Raw genomic sequence first — 26,468 nt, 5'->3', positions numbered from 1 at the left:
GTGACCTTTGGTGGCCCTTTTCCCCTTGGGCTGAGTGTGAGTGCTGTCGTTCTGTGCTGACACTATGATAAATGGTTCATCTTTCCAGTATGGTTTGTGTCCTTTTGACTTAAACTCTCGACTTGGTTTTGAAAGACACAGTATATGGTTCCAGTACAGGGCAGGGCAAACCATGCTAGCAACCTTTTGATTGCTAATCCTCTTTCTCTGAAGTTGCTTTGCCTGAATTTCAGAAGTTGTTATTGCTCAGCATTACCACAAGGGTAGCTAATGTGTTCTGAACCGCTACCTCATCTTGCTTCATGGTTGTGATCATACACCAAGTCTCCTTAAGCCATAAAATTACTTACCAAGAGATAAACATCACACATGGTGAAGCATCTCTTAGTCAACTGTTCAGGTTCACCTTCTCAGCCTGACAGAGGTACTGGAGTTACATCTCTGAACAGCATAAGCCCCATCTGTGCAGCACTTCAGCCAGGGAATGAGGTCTTATGAAAAGCAGAGTCAGGCCCACTCCAGTATCTCTTCTTTCACCAGTATCTCTTTTTTCATGGCATTGTGCCCTGCAGAAGGCCTCCTCAGTTTGAACTAGCTCTGGTACCTCTACATAAGAGCACTTTGCACTTCATAGAGACATGGTTTCAACCAAGAATTTCAGCTCCTTTCTCAGGCCCAATTAATTGTGCATCAGCAGTATGGTGGTCCAGGGAATACTCTGGGGAAGTACTCCAATTCTCTCACACATCTGCCTTCTTGGATGAAGTCAATAGCTGCTGAATCTTGCATCAAATACCTGTTCCCACACAGCTATCTGCCTCATGATTTACCCCTACATAATTTCTTTCTTAGTGATTGGAGCACTGAGCATGCTCTAGAAATGCATCAATTACCTGTAAAGTGAATGGCAATGCCATTTCCAATTGCTCAGAAGCATCCTCAGGAGCATTGTGTCCTTCCACTGATCCTTGTTGAGTAGGTAGGCAGGTGAGGTGGCAGAGTCACCCTCTGGGAGGAGGTGTCTACATTTTAGATGACACCTACTTTACGATCTTACAGAGGGGAGTTTTTGACATTTTAAAGCTTTTCTTAAATTTAGCTAGCTCCAGAGGCACCATGCAAAAGGCAGAGCCTTGGACAATAGCCAGGTGGCCTGTATGATATGCTTTTTCCAGTGTGGAATTGAGAGATCAACATAGTTGATACAGGCTGTGAAATGTGAACCCCTGAATATGAGAGGCTGTTTCACATTTGGGAGAATTAATTCACTCTCTAGCTATGACAAGAGCCTTCTGCATAGATTACTCTGTAAAACCAGACGTTGTCATCCATTTGCTTTGCTCTTTCTGTTAATTTGTATCTGTTTTTCTTACCCACTGACTGCAGAAATGATCTGCTCTTCTGTTGCACCTTTACTCTCACTCCCCCATCCAGTGAGACTGCATACAAAATCCACCATTTTTCTGATGCCACTGAATTTACTCTGTAGTACTACATCATTCAAATTTCTCTAGGGAGGTGTTTGACATGGAAGAGTGAAATCATGGTTTTGGCTAATCACTGTTGTTCAGGGTCATTGCTGCCTTGGGAACAGCAATGTGGTAACCAAAATGCTTGGCCCTATTTCTTAGGGTGCAGCTTTGGGAAGGAAATACCTAGCTGTCAAAGGTTTTTATCAAAGGGGGGGAGTTACCTTCAGTTTGATTAATGTTACCTCTTAGCACAGATCATATATATCAAAGAACTATGCAGGCATATTCACACTTGAAATTAGATGCATAAATTGAAGCGAGCTGAGACAAAACTAACATCGTTCCTGTAAATTGCAATAGGGCCTGTAATATGTGGGGTGAGAAGGTTGAGAATCATATACTGTACTGATATTAGGTTTGAGCCAGCACTGCTCCAGTTCCAAATATTACAAGACAATGATCATTAAATGTAAAAAGAAATTGCAGCTGGAACATGTTGGAAGCCATCACTGTCTACACATTACAAGTCACAGGAGCAGGTTTCTGCACTCTGATTGATGGCAGAGAGTTCCAAGAATATTTACATATGCTTTGAGTATGAGTTGCTATAGCCTCTCAAGAACAGAAGCAACCTATGTTAATTGAAGGTAATAATTTAACTATTTCCAAGAATTTATTAAAAAAAAAAAAAGTTAAACCTTCAGAGCCAAACACATTATATGTTCATTCGGGGGAGAGGAAAGTTGTCTGTCATTTGGAAATGTGTCTCATATAATGTTTATGCCCTGTAGTGTTGAGTAGAGATGAGGTAAACACTACAAAGAAAATAAACTACTCCAATGGTAAGTGTTCTTCTTGGAGCATACTTTAAGTGAAGGACTTATGCTGATCATGTAAACTCCAGATGTAGTGTGATGTTCACTTTGTAGTTTGATCAAAGTATTAATGATAGCTTTTGAACTTTTGAAAGTGGTCACATATGTGCTGTTTACCCCTATATTTTTTCCTCCCTTTACTATTTTGAATTACTATTAGTAGGAAGCTAATTTCTTTTTCCTTTTAAAAATCTAGATATACAAACTATTTAAGGCATTAAGTGTAAGCCCACAAAATATACCCTGCGTGCCAGAGAGGTGTGCTGGTCTAGAACAACATCCACACTGCCCCTGGATCCCTGGAATGTGAATTTGTCTTTCCCCAGCTTTGTGTTCATAAATCCATTCACCATGTCCACATTTTCTCAACTCCACTGAAATGTTTTGCTCCAAGCCAGCTGGGATCTTACACAGCTGTTGACTCCACTCCTTCAGCCATGTGATAAAGTTTCTGTTGTGTTTCTCGCTATGGAGGAAATTACATACAGTCATTTGAATTTGACAGAAATTGGATTAGTGAAGTTTGTGAATGCAATGAGTTGCATATTTATTCAGAAAAGCACTATCCCAACCAAGGAAAAGTATGTGTCTGTAAAAATATCACTTACATTTGCTTTGAGGGAGCAATGTCTCAAGGAAATTCAAGTTTCTCCAGTAGTCCGAATTTCTGTGACTTCAGTACGTTGAAGACAAAAACAAACCTTGCTTTCCAAAGGAAGAGTTTTTTTATTATCAAGCTTAATTCACTATCTACACCAATCTTTATGTTGCACAGAGAATGCAAGACAGCGTCAGGATGGTGTGGTGAGCAACTCCATCGTGTACTTCACCGAAGATCCCCCAGAACTGCCACCCAACAGTCCCCATCCCCTGAAACTGCGGCGTATTCTCAACCTGAGCCCTTTCACTGTCACTGACCACACACCAATGGAGACTGTGGTAGATATTTTCCGAAAACTTGGGCTCCGGCAGTGTCTGGTGACTCGCAGTGGGTGAGTAGTTGACAGTCAAGTGAATATTTTAATTTTGTCTTACTTTGTGAATGGATGAATAAGGGAACCTCGTCTATGTCTTTCCAGGGCAGCAAAAGAAGTCAGACTTGGAACCAAAATGGTGCTTGCAGGGTGTTATATTTCATTCTGTTCTCCCAAATCCTTAGTGTATTCTCATTTAGATAAATACAAAATAAACTGTTCTGACTTCCACTATCATGCAGTTTTCAACAGAGGCAGATCTGACAAGCAGTATTGTTTGCTAAGAATGTGCCTGTTTTGAGACATCCAACTAGATCAGATGTTTGTGAAGACTGTGATAAAGGTGTCACTGGAGGAAAATTAATCTGTTCAACTTTCTTTGCTGGATAATGGAAAGGTGTATAAACCAAAGGCCCTAAAATAACAGCTGAAGGAGGTGGGCAAACATGAAATTAGGAGAATAAAAAACTGCACCATGTGGACTAGAAATAACATCCCATAGTTCCAATGAAATTTGAGCTATTGGAGCATCATGGCTCATCCCAGGATCTAGTGATAGCAGGATAGCCAAAACCAGAGTCCTCACTTCCAAATGTGGAAGACTAGAATTTATTCTTCTGTTAAAAAGCCTTTTTGTTATTCAAAAATACTGCATCAGTTGTTACTATCAATGCAGTATTCTCAGCATTAAAAAAATAAGAACCATTATTGGGATGCAGATTTAGATTCTGATTTTAGGTGCCTAGATCTTGAGTTTTAGATCTTACGTGAAACTAAAGGTTGAAAAACTATTAACAAAGACATGGGTTCAAAATTGAGTGCCTAATGGTCTTCAAGGACTGGAAGTAAAAGCCCTTGAAAACTGAGGGTTATGAAATTCTTGACTCTTGGGGCCAGACATCCCATAGGCCTCATCTTTCTTGACAGATGTAATTCATTTAGGTTCTCATAAATGAGAAATTATCATTTAAATTTGAAGGAATTATGCTGTCAGATAGTGAGAATTTCAGAAATCCTTACTTTGTGTATTACCAAGCACTGATGCTTTGGGTTTGACTGCTGGTCCTCTGCAGCCTGAGCCTAAGGAAACTTATGATTTTGTTGTATGAAGTGTTAGCTGTTGTAGCTCCTCACTCAGTCATGTTCCCAACAAAAAGAGGTAACAAGCCAAAGTATTCCACTTCATTATCATGGCTGGGGTCGTAGAAATACATGAGGTGAGAATACTTTTATAAAAAGATAATAATTGGGGAATAGATGAGATGGACAGTACTGTATGGAAGCACTCACAAAATGTCCCTGCAGCTGAACAAGGAAAAAACCTGGATGATATATGTGATGATTGTTGACCTTTCGTTTCCTTTTCTCCTATAGGAGGTTGCTGGGTATCATAACTAAAAAGGATGTATTAAGACATATGGCTCAAATGGCAAACCAGGACCCTGAATCTATCATGTTTAACTAGACTGGTAAAGAAGAAGAAAGTAACCCCAAAGGAATCCCTTCTAGATTAACACAAAGGCTGTGTTTGGTGTTTCATCTTGCTTAAAAAGAAAAAGGTAATGTATATGAGGAATGGCCTGATATGCCTCTGAAAGAGGGAGTAGATGCAGGACAGCACTTATTTCATGAGGAAGGCAGTTTAGAAGCTCTGAGCAGCTGCAGACATCAAGCTGTGTTTCCTTAATGAGATTCCCAACAGCTCAATTGGAGCGCTGGTGGGCGTAAGCGATGCAGTGCTTCGAGACAAAGAGGCAGGAGCACCAGTGGGAGGCATCAAGGTCACAGTAACTCATGAGGCAGGTGTGAAGAGTAGCAGACACTGTTTATGTACAAACTGCTAAGAGATATAAAGGTTTGTGTTCCAAGCCGGAGAGTGTAGATGAGTAATGTCAGTTGCTTTTGTTACTGGAATCATGGCTATTTATTTGCTACTGAGTTATACCATTTTCATGATGGACAAAAATTTCCATATTTTTAAATGAAAGATTTTGTCATCTTCATTTATTTTGTAAATGTTTAATGAATCAAGACTGGAGTTAAGTCCTAGAGAAAAGAGTAAGAGTACATCTCAACTCACTTTAAAATGTAGTGTCCCTTGCTCCCTGCTTTAGTCTTTTGAATTTTATACTGCTTAGCATTTCTGCCAACCAGCTTCCCCTTATTAATGTTAAAATGGGATTTATTTGTAAGAATTTATTATCTCTCTATGCAATTTTGCATACAAGTACTGTAAAATTTAGTATTTTGTGGTTTGCTGTGGTAACTGGAAAAAACATAGAAGCCCATAAAATAGTTTTCAAAAGCACTAAAAGGACAGTGGTATCCATCTCTCATCAGTGTTAGTGACAAGAGATTGAATCCGTCACCTGTCTTCCCTTGTGTACATCACCATTTTTCACAAAGGAATGAAGTTCTGCATTGATTCTTGGTTCTCCACTTAGATCCTTTTTGTTATTGCTCTTTCTTGGCATTTGTCTGCACCTGCCAAGAGATTGCTGAAATCAATTTAACAGTCATAGACACTTAATCGTAAGAGATCTACTTTTTATGCACCTGTCAGTCATAGGACTGTGGAATCCATCTCCACAACACTGTGGCTGGATGAGATCAGAGGGACTGAGAATGCAAATGATCACAGGAAAGCTTTAAGTATTTATCTGTTTGCACCAAGAACACAGGATTTAACAGACTCTGGTAGAGACCTCTAAGTCACTCAGGTAAAAATGCTAAATTTTCCTAAACCCTTGTTCTGGTCCTATGTGAGATACAGAGGGTCAACCCTTTAGTCAATACTGCTATCAGTAACAGAATACCAAATTGTACTCTCTGTAACACATAATTCACACTGCCCAGGGTTTGCTTTATAGACGTAAATTTAGGGATTGAGAAAGGTTGCATTCTAACTTAGATGCCCTGAATCCCCTTCAGACCTCCTGGTGCCTTCATTTAGGCATCTAAGACCTCTGGTGTTTTTGTTCAAATTCACACAGATGACTGGTGGTGTTCAGATGGTCCCCATGGACAGAGATGAGCAGTGTCCTTTCATGCCAGAACAGCCTGTTGCTTACTCCAGCCCAAAACCATTCTGTTGATCTATCATGTAGGCAATGTGCATGATTATTGTGTCCCTGAACTGAGACAACCACTCAGGTGCACCCTGAGTTAGATGCTGAAGCTATATGTCACAAATTCCTTCTCTTATCTCCAGCGACCCTGCTTCCTTCTGGCATGTGTCCCACTACATTCACATGGAGTATGGCCTGAATTGCTGAAGTAAAAGAAACGGAAGTAAAGGGATAATTTTAATCTGTTAAGTACTCCACCTAACAATGGTGTTTGCACCAGACTGACATAAATATACGTAGCTCTGGCCAAAGCCCATGTATACTTTTTGTTAACTGAACAGCTGCAGTACAATGCATTGTTAAAGGGACATTGTTAAAACTATGTAAACTATGGAACTGAGCAACCCCTTTCTTCTGAAAATAGGAAATACAACATAATGTGGTTATTTCTTATGTTTTTCTGTCAAGCTGTCAGCAGCCAAACTCATAAAAAACCAACCAAGTCTACAACAAAGCCCATAAGCACTAGATTTCCTCATTTGAACTGAGATGCCATCATAAAATCAGTTCATTCCCACTAAATCCAAGTACGGCTTTATACAATTGTCAGTTTCTACCCATAACTTCTAGATTTTAAGGGATTTAGACTAAGCTAAATAGGCTGAATCTTGAGAGCAATCTCATTCTTGGATTAAAACTGTATGACCATGTTCTACTTTTCCATGTTTGCTAACAGGAACCAATATAGTGTATCAACACTGAAAGCCATTATCATTTTGTGAGAAAAAGATGTGGAGTTGCCTGAGGTTAAGGTGGCTATGAATACAAATTCACATGTGTATTGACTTGGATTATCAGGTTAAACTCAGTCTGTGGTTATGCATGGGCATAAACTTGTGTAGTTAAGTCTGTTAATACCCAGAGGGCTGATTAACTGACACCAACAGTCACCCCTGTGGTAGCTTGTTGCCTTGCCTTATTAGCCCACTTAGGAGGAGCCCTTGGGGCTTAAAAACAGGATCCAGAAAATCAACATGGTGGTTTGCAACAAACAACAGAAGGAATTGAGATTTATGTAGTTGTTGTGGGTGCAGTTTGACCCTGGACTATCACCCAAGTAAAAGGCAGATTAATGGGTGTACAGCTCTCTTCTATCAAAAACATTCCTTTCTAGATGGAAAGTTTTAAATACCTAAGGGGTCAAGGGAAAAACCTTTGGGCATGTAACCATGTAGTGCTGCTCCTTGTTCCAGTTTCTGTTCAAAATATGTTAAACCCTTCAGAGCAGGGGCTACTGTCTGGCTGTCTAGAAATGGCACTCTCGTGGCTAACTTCAGCTGCTTGGTGTTATCATCAAGGCTGGGGCTGGTGCTAGAATGACATGGAGGGCTTTGAAACAGGACAGACTTTGCTAATTAGAAAACTTCCTCCATGCCACAGCCTTTATTGCTCTTCCCACTGGTGTCTGAAAGGGAACACCCTTAATATAAATTAATAACATGCTTGTCTCAAAAAATGCAGTTATGATATAATGATTTAATTTATTTCCCCATAACAAGCCCATTATCACGCACTGTTTTCCATCTGTATTCCAAAATTTGTCTCAGAAGGTACTGAATAGACTCCAAGAGGCATAGATCTCAGGCTTAACGATTTATTTGAATTTGTAGAGCTCAAGATAGTAATGTAGCGTTAATCAATCTGAGTTATGTAAGTATCTTAGTATATACTGCTGACTTGATGCAACCTCAGTTCAGTCCTTCAAGCTGTTGGCTTTGAAAAATGCCCAACTAAACTAAACAGGAGAATAAAAATCTTTGAATGATGCAGGTTCAGTATTGTACCTTTGTTTTGCATGAACTGTGTTCAGTTACATTCAGCTTCTGATGTGTACTTGAAGCAATCTGTACCAGAAAATTTAATAATAAAGTACAGAAATGGATGACATTAGACAGACACATTGGCTGTCCCAGGATACTAACTATTAATTCTTATGCTTTGAAGAAGCAGAAAAAGAATGTTTAAGAATTACAGGAGACTCACTGATTCCGTGTTGGAATGACACTATATTTATGACTATAGTTTTGCTTTGGTTCTGTTTTTTGGGTTTTTGTGGTTTTTTTTTTTAATTGTAGAAAACAGTGTGTATGTTGCACCTTATAAAAAACAATGTTTGGACTCTATTTTTTAAATAAAACTGACTTACAGTACTGGAAACATTTCTTGGACATCTTATTAATTAGAGAAGTATTTCACTTAATGTCTGTATAATTTTTATGTTTCCTTTTCTCAATTTTATGGATAACTCAAGCCTGAGTCTAGAGATCTAGGATATCCAATTCAGTTATGGGTTAGGTAATATTAAGAAGGGAGTTAGTAAAGTTCAGTGGACTTCAGAGAATCAGCCTTGAAAGCTGGCTGTTTTATTTTCAGAGAAAAATGTTTTTTCTTCAGCATCATAAATACCTTAGAAAACTAAAAAGATAAGAAAAATGATTTATCTAACCAGGTTATTCTGTCTACAATAATCATTAAACTTTAACACTAGATGTTGCAAAGCCCTTATGATAGAATTTTTGTATATATTTTTCAGTTGTACTTTAACTCAGCGCTAAGATCAAAGACTGAAAATGACAGGTTCAATCATCCCTATTTAATTGGATGAGATATACCCTAAAGCTCTGTCAGAGGCTAAATTCTAGGTAGTAGCAAAGAATATGGGCTTGATCCTGATCAACATACTAACTAAAATGAACATGTCAGCAATATCCTAGTTCAAGTTAAGTGACTCATTTCAGAAGCTGGTGTTGGGAGTCCCACGGCCTTCAACTCCTTCCATGGATTGCTATGCCCTTAACACAACCCAAAACACACACCAAAAAGCAAGCCAGGAGTCATCAGGCATGCAGCAACTTTAATAAGTAGTAGGAATTCCTGTAGTTTGCATTTGGTCATGGGGGTCTGAACTTTAGACCTACCTGTCATCACTTGTGATGGCACAGCTGGGAAATGGAATAGAATGTGTTGAGAGGAATTCAGCGCTGCCCTGGTGCAGCTGTGCTCCACGTATCCTGGCCTATCCTCCATTCATCCAAACCAAGCAGCCCGTTTCCATCCATGTGCCTTCTTGCTCCTTTAGGGGCAGCTCTTCCTCCACGTGTATTTCCTACAAGCTGTATCATTCCCTCACGCCGTTCTGCTCCTCTGCTCCAAATGTGATCTTGTTTCCAGCTCCTGTCTGCTGTGGTGGCCCACTAAGCACAATCTCACAGACACTGTATCCAAAATAAGAAAGTGCATCTCTGGTGGAAGGCCTCCACTTGTGGCAGGTGGGATTTTGCATTGCTCCTTCCTGGAGGACACAGCAAACATGGTGTTGCTGGAATGCTGCATTGAGTTTTTTGATTGGTTTTTGGCTTGCTATCTGTTAGCATCTGGTTACTGAGTTGTCTCTACCTGAGTTAAGGTGCAAAGGAGACCTTATGCCAAAGTCAATAGTACAGATTTTATTTAACAGTAAATGTCAAGTAGAGAGAGATAGAAATGGGGGGGAAGGAGGTGGGACGTGGCCAGGCAGGGAAGAGAAAGAGAGTGGGAGAGAGAGATTAAGCAAAGATACCAGCATCACATGGAATCCTGCAGTGTCCTGCTGGACCTTCTTCACCCTTGTCTGCTCAGTGGTGGGCGTTCCCAGATGTTCTTCTGGAGGTTCCACTTTTATACAGTCCAAGTCCTGGGTATCCATGAGGCATGGAACCCGGCACGGGGTGGCATGTGTGTAAGCTGCTTCCTTTCTCACAGTTTGCCTTGGTGGGAGTTTTTGTCCAGATAGTAACCTAGATCTGCCTCACCAGGCCTGGCACCTTCCTGTTGTTGCTGTCTGCGCTTTTCCCACAGTTTGCACAGTGGAATTTTGTCCAGTGTGTTCATTCCAAACTTTCACCTCCTCTTAGGTCTGGTATTAATGCCTTCCTGTTTGCCACCTGTGCTTAAGCTCCTTTTTTGGTGGCTTCTCCTGTGGGAACTTTCTTGTTTGACAGTATTTGAGACTGTTCATTTTGCTTCTCCAGATCCTCACATTATCTTAATGAAATGTCAAAAAGAAGGACTTTTGAGAAAAATAGCTGCTGCATTTCAGAGATCAGTCTAGTATGTTCACCATCTCACCAGTAACTAGTGACTTCCCAGTGAAGTCAATCTAGAGCTGGGATGTGACTGTGAGAACTGTATCCTGAAGCAGTTAAGGGCTCTTAGGCAGAATGAGACAGGAACTGCTGACCTGTAGCTGCAGCATTTGGTTAACTCTCCATCCCTCCTTTAACCTTACTGTATTCTGAGCATAATTAATAGTCTCAGTTTGAGCACATTATAAGCACTGTTTTAGCACAGTTAATGATTCAACCCTTGCTATCTTTCAGAATTATCTTGTATAGTCAGGATTAAAATAATCTGAGTGTTCCTACTGGCTTTCCCCAGCCACAGCAGGTAACTGGTTAGGAAGACATTACCATATGTAACAGCCAGATTGGGGAGAGTTAGTATTTGGCACTTCAGCAGTGTTTCATTTGAGAAATGATTGTGCAGCCTGAACAATCAGTGCACAGCTCTCTGTGGGGATTTGCAAAGCCTGATGATTTGTTCCTGGCTTGCACAGCATTCAGAGCAATGTTTGTCACCAGCTGATATTACATAGCCTTCAAATTAAACAGTCTTTCTTAATCCACAAAGATTCAGTAAAGGGCACAGAAAAAACATGCAGATTGCTTAGGAAACTAGACAGTCAACTATATTAGCTAGGAAGAGCTGCTTTATTGTCTCAAAATTATGTCCACAGAGGCATCTCACTCTCAGGAGAACCATTCCCAGTGAAGGGTTCACTGGCTGGTCTCATGACTAGGGAGAGTAATACCTAAAATGTAAAATCATATCTGTTTGTATTGACTACAACCAATGATATTGTTTTTCTTTCTGAATGTATCTAAAAGACAACTTTTTGCCTTTTTGAAGTAAGCTCGCTGTTTCTACAGTTGCTAGTGAGAACTGGATTGTGGCCGTGCACAATTTGATGTGGAGTGCTGCAGGACTAGTGCATTAAATGCTAGTTGAGTATTTCTCCGTTGATAAATGCAGTAAAAGGAGTGGCTGCCATAATTGTGCCATGCAAAAGGACCATTCCAAATAATTAAAAAGTGAGATGAACTGTAGTTCTCTGCTTCTAAAGATTCCCAACAGGGAAGATTGAAAGGTTATGAAGCCTTATGATTTATAAAATATATTCGTGTTTGGATTATTACCAGAGTTGCTATTTGCCTAAAGACAAATTTTACTTACCTAACTCTCAGATCACGTGACCATTAGAATTCAAAATTTCTGAATGATGTACAGGGAACAACCAGACTCTTGAAGTCCCCAAGCCTGGAAGAGAGAGAGACACCTAAGCTCTACTGTGCTGCAGGGATGAGGGAGAGGACACAAAGTCTACCAAAGGCTCCAAAATGGCCCTGGTCAGTAGTGAGATTCAGGAAAAAAGCACAGTATGTGCCATCACCAGCCCTTCCCTTTTTCACAGTAGCCTCATGGTTAGAAACTCTTTGGATCTCGTAGGGCTGGGATCCAGTTTCAATGTTAAGTAAATGTCCCTGCAATACAGGTCTTGTAGGTGTTGATTTAAGTGCAGCTTGCTAAGTTACCATAGTGCAGCTCCTTCTTTGCTAACTGCTGCTCCGGTGGGCCTTCTGCCAACCCAGAAGCAGCATTGTCCTAAAAGGGACATTTGTAGATTTCTATTTAAAGATAACTCAGCTAGCTATCCTGAATCACACTGAGATGCAGATTTTGTACCTAAATTGTTATAGGAAACTTAGGCTTCTGCTTATACTCTCATATTTAGGATATTGGGATGTTCATCACATTTTTAGACCTTGCTGTAGCCTGCACACAGTACTTTGCTTCATGTAAGTGAAGTTAAAATCTAGCAACCATTTGTCACCAACCAGAATATTTAGCCATCTTCTATGCAGTCACTGCTTGAGATCAATTATCATTTAGATTATTGTACTAATTCATGATTTTTAATCTCTGATATTTAAGCACCTTTTTAATAATATTTATTTATCCAATTAACTAATTCAAATGGTACCATGATTAGAGGTAGAACAAAGGTATGAATAGTCTGCCTGAAGATTTTCCACATCATAGATAATTAACATTGACTCTGAGTTCTGTTTTGGCCATGTCTTCACTTTTAAGGAACACTACTGCAAAGCACTAGTCACAGGAACACAAGGAATGAATCATAATCTCCTCTGCACCTGTTCTTTCCAAGCCTGCGGGAGCGTAAATGAAACAATTCCTTTTCTCTCTGTCAAGCCAGGTTTTGGCAATAGAAATCTCTGTACAGTTGATGGTTACAGCAACTCCTGTTTAGTAAATCCATGTCAGACTGCTTCCTTCCAGATAAACAGGCACCATTCCAGGAGTACCCGTTTTCCTTCTGCATGAGAACAACCAGGTAGGGCAGGTAACTACCACCTCCATCCCCTCCTCCTTTTCTCACTTCACTGTTTTCTCCTCTTTCAGTCCCAACCCATTCTGCCTCTTTGCTGCAGCTTTTTTGTTATAACCCAAGAACCCCCCAAAAAATCAACACATCTGCTCTTTCTGTTCACATAGGACTTCTGCACAGAATGCAAATTTGCCAGCAACAAAGTCAGTAGCTAAGATACAGTCTAGTTACCAGCATTATTTCCACCAAATAAATATTCAGTGCTCATGAATTGTAAAAGACAAGCAGTTGAGGGACCAGAACCAGGGACCAGCTTGATCATCTGATGGCCTGGTACATACAGACCACAGTAACATAAACTGCCTTATTTGCTCTTTTTCTGGCTCCATGTTAGAATTCTGCCTTCTTACTGTTCAAGCTTCAACAACATAGAGGACAGGAGGAGTTGTTCCTTTGCCAAGATCCATTTTTTTCTCAGGATAATGCCCCATTCATGAGACTGTGAAGTTTTTTGCCTCTCTTACTGAAGCTTTTTCATTCTTCATGAACATATACATTAGTCCAGGGATGAAAGCAGCCTTCTTAGCAGTGGTTACATTTGCCCACTGGATGGAGAGGCAAGAACTGAACCCAAGGCTCCTGCCTCCTGTCTATCTCCCTGCTGAAGCCATGAGGATTTTATGTTAAGAGAAGTAAGTCTGTGTGTGCAGGGAAAGAAGGGAATTGTGAGAAGTAGTTGGTGTAAGTGCCAAACCCAGAAACTGTGAGATGGACATTCAACCCAGGATAACCTCTGAAGCAGCAAAGTGGAATGCACATCCATACTCTGTATTTCTCACATCTCCACTGAGATTATCAGCTCCTGCAGTTCCTGTTTTAGGTGTCCAGAGTGGCACCAGATATCATCTAGGATGTGTAGGATGTGTGAGGTCTTCACATCCACCTATTGACTCCGACCATCCTCTCCAGTGTGAAAACCTGCAGTAGCTGTGATTGATTGTTTGATTGATTAATTGACAGAAGGACTGAGGGGCAAGACTAAAATATTTGTCTGTGGCAAAGGGGCTCCAGCACAGAACATGTGTGGCTGCCTGATGACCAGCCCCTCACAGACAAATTTGAGATCAGCTCTCCTGTGGATCACACAATGTGGCTCCAGAAAAGGGTGAGCCCTCTCTTTCCACCCCTTACAGACGTTTAGTCTTTTTAAATGGAGAGTTGCAACTCACTATTGGCACAAGGTAGGGGACAAGAAACAAGCAGTTGACCCTTTCCACTCTTGTCCCTACCCAAGTAGTGCCTTCCTCTGTACTCCCTCAGCAATACATCTGGGTACTCATTCATGTGGTGTCAGCACAAAGACACTTGAGCAAAGCCCAGTCTGCACCACTCCTTTCCTTCAAACTATGGGCACTCCAAGCCCTGCACACAGAAACAGCACGTGCTCTTTACCTGGTGGCACTCGAACAGCAGTTGGAGCAGCAGTGCAGACACCCCCTCCCCAGCAGAGCTGGAGGCCACTGCCACCACTACCTCCTCCCATCTTCATTGTCCTGGCGCTGTAGGACTCTGGGAGCAGGAATGCACAGAGGAAAAAGGTGGAGAACTTCGATACTTGGCTGATGATCCACCCTGTTGGGACTGACTTTTAGGGTGGTCCTCAGAAGTTCTGGCTGGCCTCTTCCTTCCCTCTGCTCCCTCCTGCTAAGCTCACAGTTGGTCTGGGGGGAGTATTCAGTGAGTAACTGCATCACGCTGCACAGCCACACCAGGAAATGCAGTTAGCTTTTCTACAGATGCACGAAGTCTGCCTTTCTCAGATCAATGGAAAACCAAATCCATGGTTTGTGTCTACCACAACTCCATGTGCACTGAGCACAAAAGGCTGGCAGTTTATCACAGCAGCCAGCCATGGTCTAGCCTCATATCTTTCCTGCACTGACAAGAGGGCCCCATGGTTTTCCTTACACTTAAATTTTCTATGAACTTCAAAGAGAAGATATTATCAGTTATGAGAGTGTTCAAGTACTGGAGGACACTTGAGAAAGGCCAGCATCCTCTTGTGATAAGGAGAGCTGGAAGTGCCACACAGGCACTCTGTGCTGCCTCTGAACCAGCAGACAACATTTCGGGTACACCTGCACCCTGCTGGGGCAAACACTCACCAAGGGGTAATGGCTTTAAACTGAAGGACAGCAGGTTTAGACTAGATATTAGGAAGAAATTTTTTACTGTGAGGGTAGAGCGGCACTGGAACAGGTTTCCCAGAGAAGGTGTGATTGCCTCATCACTGGAAATGTTCAAGGCCTGATTGAATGGGACTTTGAGCAATCTGGTCAAGTGGAAGGTGTCCCAGCCCATGTCAGGTGGGGTGGAATTAGATGATCTTTAAGGTCCCTTCCAATCCAAACCATTCTGTGATTGTATGATTCCACTCTGTGCTGCACGGAATGCTCGGGGTGTTTAGCGATCCACTGCTCCAGGCTCTAAATTCAGCTGCAGTATTTGTTAATCAGCGTTAGGACCGTGAGCAGGGATTTAACATCTCCAGCGGGTTGGAGCCGCGGGGTCCCACTAGGTGGCAATCCAGCTCTCGGCATGGCTGCGGCGGCAGCACCAGGGCCACCAGCCCTGCTCAGGGTGACAGAGGCCACCGCGGTGTCCTTGCTGTGCGCTGACTTCTGATTCTTGCAGGAATCAAAGCTGTATAATTTTTGCTCTAAATGTATAATTTGCCTCATGAATTTTCGTAGATATACCAATTAAAATATATTTTTAAAAATTGTATTTATTTATGTATTTATTTATTTTAGCTACATACGTTCTGTTGGGAAAGGGAGAGGAAAGAAAGAAATCTTTTTCTTTGTTTGGGGTATTTGGCAGGGCTAAAGCACAACTGTCTGCTTTGGCTCCTTAAACCACGTATCACATCTGTAAAAACATAGTGGCGAAAGGAGGAAAAAATCATCTGCAATGCTTTCCTGGTGGTTTCTATGAGGCTTTCATGTAACCAATACGTTTTCATCAATTATGCATTTAGGTCACAGGAAGAGTTGGTCGAAGGAATTCTTTTGCCATTTCAAAGTCTCTGTCAGGAAGAAAATATAGCCAAGCTGATGGAGCTAGAAGAAATACAGTTTTGTTCTTCTGACCTGATATTTTTCTTTTTCATTTTCTTTACCATCATTTCTATTTGCATAAGTATGTCCCTCAACATAGCAGTATCTGTGTAGGGAATGCCAGAGGCCCTTAGAGCATGGAAAGGTCTTATTTTTTAATGGAAATTCTAAAACATGTTATTGTTTTTGTTGTTTACATAAAACAACATTAGGGAATTGAGTGAAATGCCTTCCCTGTAAAACATTTGGTCAGATCTGGAAAACGGCATATGCTCCTTGGTGCATTACCATATGTAACCTTTAGGCTTCTTTGCAATTTACAACCCCAAGTTACATACTTAAATATCCTTTTAAAAGTATAATGAGAATGAGGTGCTGAGGAAGAGGTTTCACAGTAGCCACCACACAGAACAGGCTACAGCTGATATTAGCTACAGAAAAATGCCAGAGCAGACCTTAAGATCTTACCTCTTCCCTGTACTGGTAATCACAGAAGTCTCGGAGCACTTACTTTCTTTTTTTCTTGTGAAAAATGCCTGAGAACTTGTGGAAGTGCTTCTGGTGCTGTGGTGGATCTTACATGTGCTTGGAAAGTTGAGCAGTAAACACAAAATCAATGGTCACCTAAAGAGGCTGACACCATCCTGCAAACCCCGGCAAAAGTAATATGTAAAGGCAGAAGGGAGAAGAGACAGATTGCTGCAATTAGTGGGAGAAGAAAGCTCTGCATTCCCACTCCTCCTCCCCACTCTGCTTATGTATTTTATCCACCTTTCTCAAATGTACATTTTCTCAAATGTTCCAGGCTTGGGAACAGGGGTAAAATGGAAGTCTACCCCCTCGGAAGTAAATGCCACAGCAGTTAGGCTAGAGATTTTCCCTGTGCATACTGTGGCCCACATGATGAACTTCTGTGGCCCAGCTTCAGCAGGAAAGGCAAAGACTGCTTTTCTCTCTGTTCTTTCCTAACCTGAAGGTCAAGGCTCCAGACTGAAGAGGATCTTACAGCCAGCTGATTCTTTTCCAGTGCATCATTTCTTCCTTGGGTGATGTACCTGAAAATAAGTAGATTAGACATTCAGCAGTGTCAGAGCACCAGCTCATGCTGGGTGACAGAAGACTGGCTTGTCTAAGACAGACCAAGTTGTCCCATTGCTGGAGGCTGTGTCCATGAGCTTAGGGACTCATGGCAAAGCACAGCATACTTGTTTAGAGATCTGTAGCTGCCTCTGAAATATAGGGCTCCTTAAGAGGAGTCAACTTGGGCTAACAACAACCCTCCCTTCTAGTAAGTGTGGAGACGAGATTAGCAGAGAGTAAGTATTGTGCCCACAGAGCTAGAACACCCTGGGATCAGGGTTGGTCTCTTGACATTGCACACATTGCCCTGTACCAGCTTGTTTGGATCAATATATTTGGCAATGAGTAAATTGCTTCCTACGGACCCTGAGGGATCCAAGAGAGGTGATGGAGACTTTGTGAAACACCATTTGAAGTTGTTAGGGACCAAAGCTCCTTATTACAAAACAGGTACCTTTACTACCCTGGTCTGAGGTGTCTCTCTGCTAAGAGTGAAATATTGAGTATGCCTCTTTAATCCAGAGCAATTTTTATTCATATGTTTTCATTTTGGAAGTGAAGAGCCAAGAACTACTTCAAAGGTTAAATTTAGCATGTTAGTACTATGTATGCATAATCATTTCGGATATTTAAATTGATTTTAAAAATAGTCTCACCAGTAAGAAGAAAACCTCCTAACTGCCTTAAAAGAAAAAAAAAAAAGGTTAAATTCTGCTATAATTAAGGTTACACATGCAAAAGTTAGCAGTTTTCCTATGTTTATGAAATAAATCTGTCCTATGATACAGGGAGTTTGGAGGCAGGGCTCTTTCATGCCTTCCTCTCAGAGGTCTCCTGTTTTCCACAAACACTTAAATATGCATTTCACAGTATGAGCATGACTTTAGCATTGGAAAGGGCTGCCGAGGAAAGTGGTGGATGGATCACCCCTGGAAGTGTTTAAGAAATGACTGGATGTGGCACTTAGTTCTATGGTTTAGTTGACATGGTGGTGATGTTCAGTCAAATGTTGTGATGCCTTTTCCTGGTCTTGAAATCAAGAGTCAAACACGGTTAGAAGGGAAAAAGGGATTTTACCTTGGTATTTATTTTAAGGATCCTTAGGTGCACACGTCCAGGTTGAATGCACCTCAATGCACACTGCAATGCACACCCCCAAAAGATCTGGTATAACATGATAGGTTTTACTAATTAGCATATCTATCAAAGATTCCCCAATGAGAAGCTTGAATGAGCCCCTCTCCCCAAGGAACCTTTGAAGAAGGTTCTATCTTAGTTTACAAAATGTGTTCTGGAGAGGACCTTGGGGTCTGGGGCATATTGATCCCTAACTACGAAACCTCTAAGATGTTGAGTCTCCTAGGTTGACAAACAAGTCCAAGAATGTAGGCTAAAAAACACGAAGAATACAGAAGTTGTGAAAAGGTATAAAAGGGGTTTAAAAGAAAAGAGAAAATAATAATCATGGCATCAGTTGGACTCCACGACCTTGGAGGTATTTTCCAATCTTAAGGATTCTGTGATTCTGGAGAAACCTCTAGGACTTTTACCTAAAGCCTCTGGTTCTGCTTCTTCCTGGATTTCTTTAGTAAGTTGCTAGTCAGTATTGACCAGTAAGAATAAAAAAAAACCAAACCAAAAGTTTTCTCTGATACCATCTGCTAATCCTGGCATTCTTCCGAGAATGACCCCTAAATCACTGGGCTGCTGACTAGCATTAGAAAGAAAAACTGGCATTTCCCAGAGTAAAAGTCTTCATTTCCTTTACTTTTCTTGCAAATACAATAAAGTGGATCATGCTGAAGGAAAGAAAATCTTTTTGTGACATTTTTGTGAGGAAAAAGCACTCCAAAATATTGCAGTCTCCCCCCACCCAAGAATGTAGGTTTATTACTTAGGCAAAGGCATAAGTCATTTCTACAGCCCCTCTTAACCCTTTGCAGGCACTTAGACTCAGATCTTACAATTTCTTCCAAGGCTGTATCTTACTAAATTGTGGGAATGAAGTCTTGTCCTTTGTTAGAGTAAATACTAAGCCATCCATTTACTTTGTGGGGCCTAAGATTTACAGCCTGTTTATGAAAGATAAGAAAAATCAGGCTTTGAAATTCCCACTGACAAATTTTGCAGCAGTGGAAATATATTAGCTTTTCTACTTGTTCATACAAGAAATTAATTCTGGTTTACTTTGCTCTAAACCCTGTTTACTTTCTGTTTTCCAGTATTGCTATCAGCTAGAAATTACCTTTCACCCTAGAACAGTATTTTTTCTATTTCTGTGCAATAGTATATATTAAAGCGTGTTAAGTGCTTTTAAGCCATAGACTGGCAGGTGCTATATAAATATTTATCTTTGTTATGATTGCTTAAAGCAGAAGACTCAGAGGTACATAAGAAAAAAATAAAATAGCCCCACCTTCTGCCCTTAGTTTTCACATCTATTTCACGATCAGTTTAGCAAAAAAAAAAAAAAAATCCCTCACAGAAAGGAACTATTCAAACTGCCTTGCAGCACAAAACAAGGATAATTTCAATTCACATTAAATTCCCAGATTTGCACTCACATGTGATTTAATTTTGAAATGACCTTTGAAAAGTTTATTGCAAAAAAATGCAACTGAAGGGTTGTGTAACAAAATACCTTTTATTATTCTCTTCTTTGCAATCAATCCATATTCTTTCTTGCTTTTGTTGAAGTGGCGTTTATTCAGACTATTTGAGCTGGTGGAAACGGGAAGGATGTCTGTCTTTGGGAAAAAAGTCTATGTGACATTCAGCAGAATATGTTTGCTGGACTGTTCTTTTACTATTGTTCCAGGACCACTAAGCTTTACTTAAAAAACCAAAAGTTTCAGAGAGGCCAGGTGCCTTATATTATATGCTTGAGTGTTCCTTCCTGACTGAGTTGCTTTTCCCATTAGAATTTTTTGTCCCATTCCCATTTGAGGTTTGTTTCCTGTTCCTTTTCATTTCACCTTAGCTTTTCATGCAATGACATCCAAATAGAAAGAGACAGTCATTGCCATGGTTTTCACTCTAAAACTGAACTTCCTGGCTTTTATGGCTCATAATCAATCCCATAATGTCCTGTGCTTTCTATGTACGAGTGGCAAGAAGTTAAAGGGAGTTTATTTTGCCTGTATGCAGACAGGCCAACTTTCACACATTAGGAGCAGCAACTAATCACCCACAACATTTCCTAAAGTTTATGGTGCTGGCAGACAGCTGTTTTTGTTCCAATGTGATGGTTTCTTTGCAGACTCCTGCTGCCAGCAGTGTCTCAATCACTTTACTAGTGCTCCATGCACCGTACATCCTGGACTACTGCCTCTAAAGCTCCTTTCTCCGTTATACAAACAAAAGCAAACTAGTCTGCCAACAAATACTAAGGAGACAGACATATTGTTACTGTAGCCATATGCTCTATGAAAGGGAATTTTCAGTTACTAACACCTAGAACTGAAAGAACAAAATGATAGTACATAGGCATGCATCCCAGGTCCTTCAAAAAAGATTTTAGCCTTAAATTTTGGTTGTTTTTTTTTTTTCCCCCTTTTAAATTTTGGCCCTTGGAGGGATGAATATTCACTAAATCTACTGCTCATGATATAGGAATTTTTAAAAAGTTACCTATATTCTCCAAAAATTAACCAATATTACTGTAAATGCATTTGTTCTGCATATGTTATAAATGTATAGAAGCTGGGCCTTGCCTAAGCAATTGTTGATGACAATATTTAACAGCTCTTTAGTATTTGACTTGATTAACATGTACCTTAAGAGACTGGGGAAGCATTTGTTTCATCTCTGCAATGCTTTGTCTATAATCTCCCATCTGCAAACTTGTTCCGATACTTCTTGTCTTCAAAGACTTTGAAAGTGTGTCCTTGAAGCTGAGAATATACCCCACTGCTGACAGTCCAAGTGTCTGTCTTTAAACAGAACTGGTGTGGGAAGATTGGTATCTTATGCTATGGATAGCATGAGGTAGAGCCCGCAAACACCGGTCAGCCTGAAGATAAAAATTTCTAGAGAAGAAATATGTGAAAATCTTAACAAATTCGGCAGATCTCTGAACTGCAGTCAATTACTAAATACAGGAGAAGAAACAAGTGGATTGAGGAAGGAGAAAAATTCCCTTTAATCAAACCATTAAACAATCATCTCCAACTAATGAGGTGTAAAACTCTGAACATTTGAAGTGGATTCACTTTCCTTCTCTCCCACTGATACAGACACATTTGCAATCATGTATATTTGTTCAGTACAGTCATGCTGGTTTTAACTTCCATCTAATTATTATTTATATGATAATAGTTTCTAGGAGCCCAGTCACAGACCAGAAGGCTGCTGTGCTAAATGTTTTTTGCAACACTTGCAAAAAAATGTATTGAACCACAAAGATGATAGGAAATCCACCCAATAAATTCTGTGTTGGTTTTGCAGTTGGTTTTATCATGCTTCTAATTAATCTGCTACCAAAAAAAGACAATAGCAAGCATAATATACTAAAAATCAACACCCCCCCCGATCTTCAACATTGCATGATTTGACAGAGAATCTAAATGTAAGTTACATTTTAAAATTCATTGAAAAGCTGTAAGTATTCTGTTAGAAACCTTACAACCACAGGATCAATAAATAGGCATAGTTTTATTTGTCTTTTCTGTGAGCAATTGTGATTACATGAAAAAAAGAACAAGTCCCTAATGCAGGAATTTGAGTGAAATTCTGTGGGTCCTCCATTACACAAGAGCTCGAACTTGTCAGTTAAAATGGCCTTGCGTTACATCTAAGGGACTTAGATTTAAAAAAACTGAAATAAATGAATAAATAATGCTTCTTTTGGAAAGTACCTAATGCACAAAAGAAATCATTGTCCCAAAAGACACCAAAAAGCACTTTTCTCAAGCAGGAAAGAGCTGCTTGGCTCTTGCAGAGCTGCTGGGAAGGATTGTCAGAGACTACTTAACTAGACATCAAGGGATGGCCTTCCTCCAAGGGAGTTTAGATTGGATATTAGGAAAAAATTTTTTCTCAGAGAAGGTCACCAGGCACTGGAGCAGGCTGCCCAGGGAAGTGGTGGAATCACCATCCCTGGAAGTGTTCAAAAGGCATATGGATGTGGCACCTGGGGACATGGTGAATACATTAGTGGTGAACTTGGAAGTACTGGGTTAATAGTTGGACTCGATGATCTTAGAGGTCTTGTCCAACCTAAATGATTCTATGATTCTTCAGGTGGTGTCTCCAATGACTCAAAGGCACTGGCATAGCTCCTGCCATTCTCCTTTCTATGACAACGTTGGAGTTACTGCGATCAGACACACCCTGTGCCTCAGCTGGAGAGCAGCCTTTGGTCCCAGCAATATCTAACACAATGCCATGTTATGGTGGTGATGGGTTTGATAATCGGGTAGGAGGGAAGAAAGAAGACATATCATGGCCATGTTTTAACTGCTAGTCACAGGGCACAGTACAACTGTGCTTGTAGGTGCAAGGCTGGCTAAATACAGCAGGCACTTGAAACCACTTTGACATCAACTAGATTCCTGTTAAATGCTTTAAGTGTATTCCTATTGGGAACGGTGCCTGGTGGCTTGTTTTAGGACTCAGGCCGCATTAGACAGAGCATCACTCTAGATCCTGGAGAGATGTATCCCCTCCCACAAGCCCAGCAAGGGCAGCCTCAGCAGAACTATGCTGGGTATGATCTCTCTCTGCTCCCCTCCTGGGCTTTGTTTTCAGCCAGTGGGCAGATTTCCCCCTGCCTGGAGGAAGACAAACATCTCTACTGGTGCTGCTTCTGAAATTTCAGGGGTCCCCCGCTGTTAGTTGTCTGCCTGAGGAAGGTCACTGTGCCTCAGTAGTGGAAACATGGGCTCAGATTTAAAGGCAAGAGTAAAGCTGAGGCCCTCCTATGGGGCCCCATAACAGCATCCATCCTATGGATCAGCACAAAGCTGGACAGATAACCCTTGAGAGGCACCCTTCATGTCAGGCCCCTGACCTGGGCGTGCCTGCGCTCCTGGGATCCTCTTGCAATCAAAGAGGCAGCAAGCTTCTCCTCTGAGCTATCTGCTGGATGCTGTGCTGTTTCTGCACTGGCTGCCTAGGGAGCCAGCATCCCCTGTCTGGAAACATAAAGGTCTTAAATGCCTTAAGTAGATTGTATGAGAGGCTCCCTCATCTGCTCCACCTCATCAGAGGGTTGGCAATTGGTGGTAACACACACAGGTGAGAAGAGAACAAAGGAAATCTTCTTTATTTCTGGAAGAAGAAAAAGAATGCTCTATTTTTCTTTTAAAACACGCAGGATTACCGATTCATTTATTCATAGTACTCGGGTTTTAATCTGTCAGGGAATAATGACCCATTATTTTATACTTATGGGAAATGACACTTTCTAGTACCTGGTATTTGCCGCTGTCAAATTATATATGTCAGCATCTGTCACTCTCCAGCGTTACTTAACAAATGAGTTTTGCATATCCCAATGAGCTTCTACTAGAATGGAGAAAAATATTAACACCTCTTCTGGCAACTGTACAGACTGACTGCTTTTTTGGCATATCCAGTTCTGCTCTGTATAGTCTTACCATATACAACCTAGGCTGCATTGTTTCAAAGCTTGTAATGGGCTTATTAAATATACTAACATATATTTCTGCTTCAGTGGACTATTTTGCTTTCCTAATTTGATTGACTTAATGAAAAATGAAAATGACAGTGTTAAATCAGAGAGAATCACAGAGAATCACAGAGTAGTTAAGGTTGGAAGGGAACTCTGGAGATGATCTAGTCCAACTACCCTCAAGGCAGGGTCACCTCAAGGCAGGTGACACAGCAACATGTCCAGGTGGGTTTTAAATGTCTCCAAAGAAGGATATTCCATGACCTCCCCGGGCAGACTGTTCCAGTGATTGGTCAGCCTCAATGAAAAGAAGTTCTTCCTCATGTTGAGGTGAAACATCTTGTGATTTAGTTTATGGCCATTGCTCCTTATCCCGTCTCTGGGCACCACTGAAAAGAGTCTGGCACCATCCTCTTGGCACCCAACTTTGAGATATTTATATGCATCGATGAGATCTCCTCTCAGTCTTCTCCAGAATAAACAGGCCCAGCTCCCTTAAGTCTCTCCTCAGGAAAGATGTTCCAGACCTGTAATCATCTTTGTGGCTCTCTGCTGGACCCTCTCCTTTAGCTCCTGGACCTTACTTGGAGTATCCAATTTATAGCTGATCTATACACAGAGGCAAGACCATTCTTTGGTAGATAGTCTTTACATTAGCTCACAGAAAGAACCTTTTTCTTTCTTTGTCACAAATTCTTCATATATTTCTACATTGAAAACTGATACAAACTTTAAAAAAACAACTTATCTGCTGCAACATAGAGCACTTTACCTAGACACTATTTACCAACGCCAAGTGGGCAAGCACACCGTTAGCACAAAGGAACAAGTTTGCTTTTAAGGCTCATTGTGTCACGGTGATTTAAGTAAAGCAAGAAAGGACAGAAGCCAGACAAGTCAAAGAGCAAGCAACACGTGATGCTGCTCCAGGGAGGAAGGATACTTTTGCCATACTAAAAGGCACATTAGTGTTTCTTGATTTTTTTTTTTTCATATAAGAGAGACTCCAATGACACCTCATATTCTTCACTAATGAGCTTTCCAGGATCACTGGGGCTTTTGGGCTCTTCATGCAATCCATTGGCAGGACCCTGGACCTGTCTTAGAGACACAAATCTACCGTCAGGCTAGAAACTTTGGTCTAGGTCTTTTGCTGCAGGATGGACCATAACCTGTCACCTTGATTTTAGGGAAGATGACTGTGGTATATTGAAGCAACGGTATTTTTTAATATTGGGTTCTGTGCATTCTAACATGGTGGGTTAACTTTTCTCACTGGAAACTCTATGAGGGAGAAGTGTTATGTCCTCAAGTGAGTCATGCAGAGGAAAATTCCTGTTGAATCCTGTTTCACTTCCAGACACAGCTGCTCCTGGTATGAGGTATAAAACCCAGGTATTTCAGAACCAGTCTCTATATTTTAAAGAGGATCCTGTTTGCTGGCGTTCCCTACTCTGATGCATGGCAGTTGACAAATCTCAGTACACTATTGGCGCTTAACGATTCTGTGAACCTACATGTTTTCCATGGCTAAACACATGGAAATGCTCAAGGCCAGGCTGGATGGAGCTCTGAGCAACCTGGTCTAGCGAAAGCTGTCCCTGCCCATTCCAGGGGTATTGGAACAAGATAATCTCTAAGGTCCTTTCCAATCCAAACCATACTATGATTCTATAATTGAAACACTGAGTTAGCAACAAGTAGGATTGATCTGCCAGAAGCCTATTCCCACCTTGTTTCCTGCTCAGACCTACTTTTCTACAGTTCAAATAGATGAAAATGGGTGCACCACAAAGGGTTGGAAGTTACTGAATCTTTCCTTACACTGAGTTGAACCTCATACTGGCTGAGTCCTCATACAGCTGAATCCTGAAGATTTCATGAAGTTTCCTGCTGATGAAGCTGGTGGATGCCACCCACAGACAAGAGAAATCCCTACAGACAGCTGAGAACTGAAGGAAAAAGTAGTGAAACTCATCGTCCTGCATGAAGTCCTAGAAATAAAGCTGGCTCCTAGTTGCAGTTTACTCATACCCACAAACATCTGTGTCATTACACAATATATTTAATCATGGAAATCATTTAAGTTGTTCCCTTGCTCATACCATTTTAATAATTGAGCAGAAAATCAGCCCTGATATGTTTCTTTCCCCATAGTATTACATATGAAACAATATATGTCTGAGCTAATGGCCAAAATGGAAAGCCAAGATGAAGATAGAGCAATACTACAAAGGAAAATAAATCACTGATGTCATGAGTTCACCAAGTACTGCTATTAAAAAAGGAAAATGATTTTCTGAAATTCTTCTTCTGTGGTTTCCCTGGCCAAAGCTGGTTATCAGATTCAAACTGGATATATGAAATTGCTTTATATCCTGAAAGTCAAATTTTCAGCAAAATTGCTCTTCTTAAATAGCACTTCTTGGACTACTTAAGGACTCATAGAATTGTCTGATATACCCTAATAACAGTGATTCCAGTGATTTGTTTTGGAGGTTGATTTTTCTCCCAAGCCCTTCATTTATGCTTGTATTGACAAAAGAAAAAGAAGGAAAAAAGAAGTACCAGTATTCATAAGGATTGGAATATATTTTAGCAATATTTCAGATATTAGCCATGGGATTAATTTGAGTGAACAGATATCTCCACTCTAGATGTCTTCTACCTCTCAACTAATCAGCTTTGGCTTCCTTAATAAGGAAAGGAATAGAGGCATTACAGCACAACCTTAAGGCAGC

At 40.8% G+C, this 26,468-nt stretch overlaps 1 protein-coding gene across 5 annotated transcripts in view; it reads left to right on the top strand.

The window, feature by feature from the left end:
• Positions 1–8,606, top strand: part of CLCN4 (chloride voltage-gated channel 4) — a 41,608-nt gene extending 33,002 nt beyond the window's left edge. For all 5 annotated transcript variants that reach the window (XM_042037909.1, XM_042037916.1, XM_042037923.1 and 2 more), the window contains 2 exons: positions 3,123–3,339; positions 4,696–8,606. In XM_042037909.1, the coding sequence (XP_041893843.1) occupies positions 3,123–3,339; positions 4,696–4,786 (308 nt within the window). In that variant the 3' untranslated portion in view covers positions 4,787–8,606. The remainder of the gene's footprint in view (positions 1–3,122; positions 3,340–4,695) is intronic.
• The last annotated feature ends 17,862 nt before the right edge of the window (positions 8,607–26,468 follow it).

This window comes from Corvus kubaryi, unplaced genomic scaffold (genome assembly GCF_017639235.1).
Source record: "Corvus kubaryi isolate FWS band 111438036 unplaced genomic scaffold, C.kubaryi_AGA036_p1.0 133, whole genome shotgun sequence".
Lineage (NCBI taxonomy): Eukaryota > Metazoa > Chordata > Aves > Passeriformes > Corvidae > Corvus > Corvus kubaryi.
This window is presented reverse-complemented; position numbering and strand designations above follow the sequence as displayed.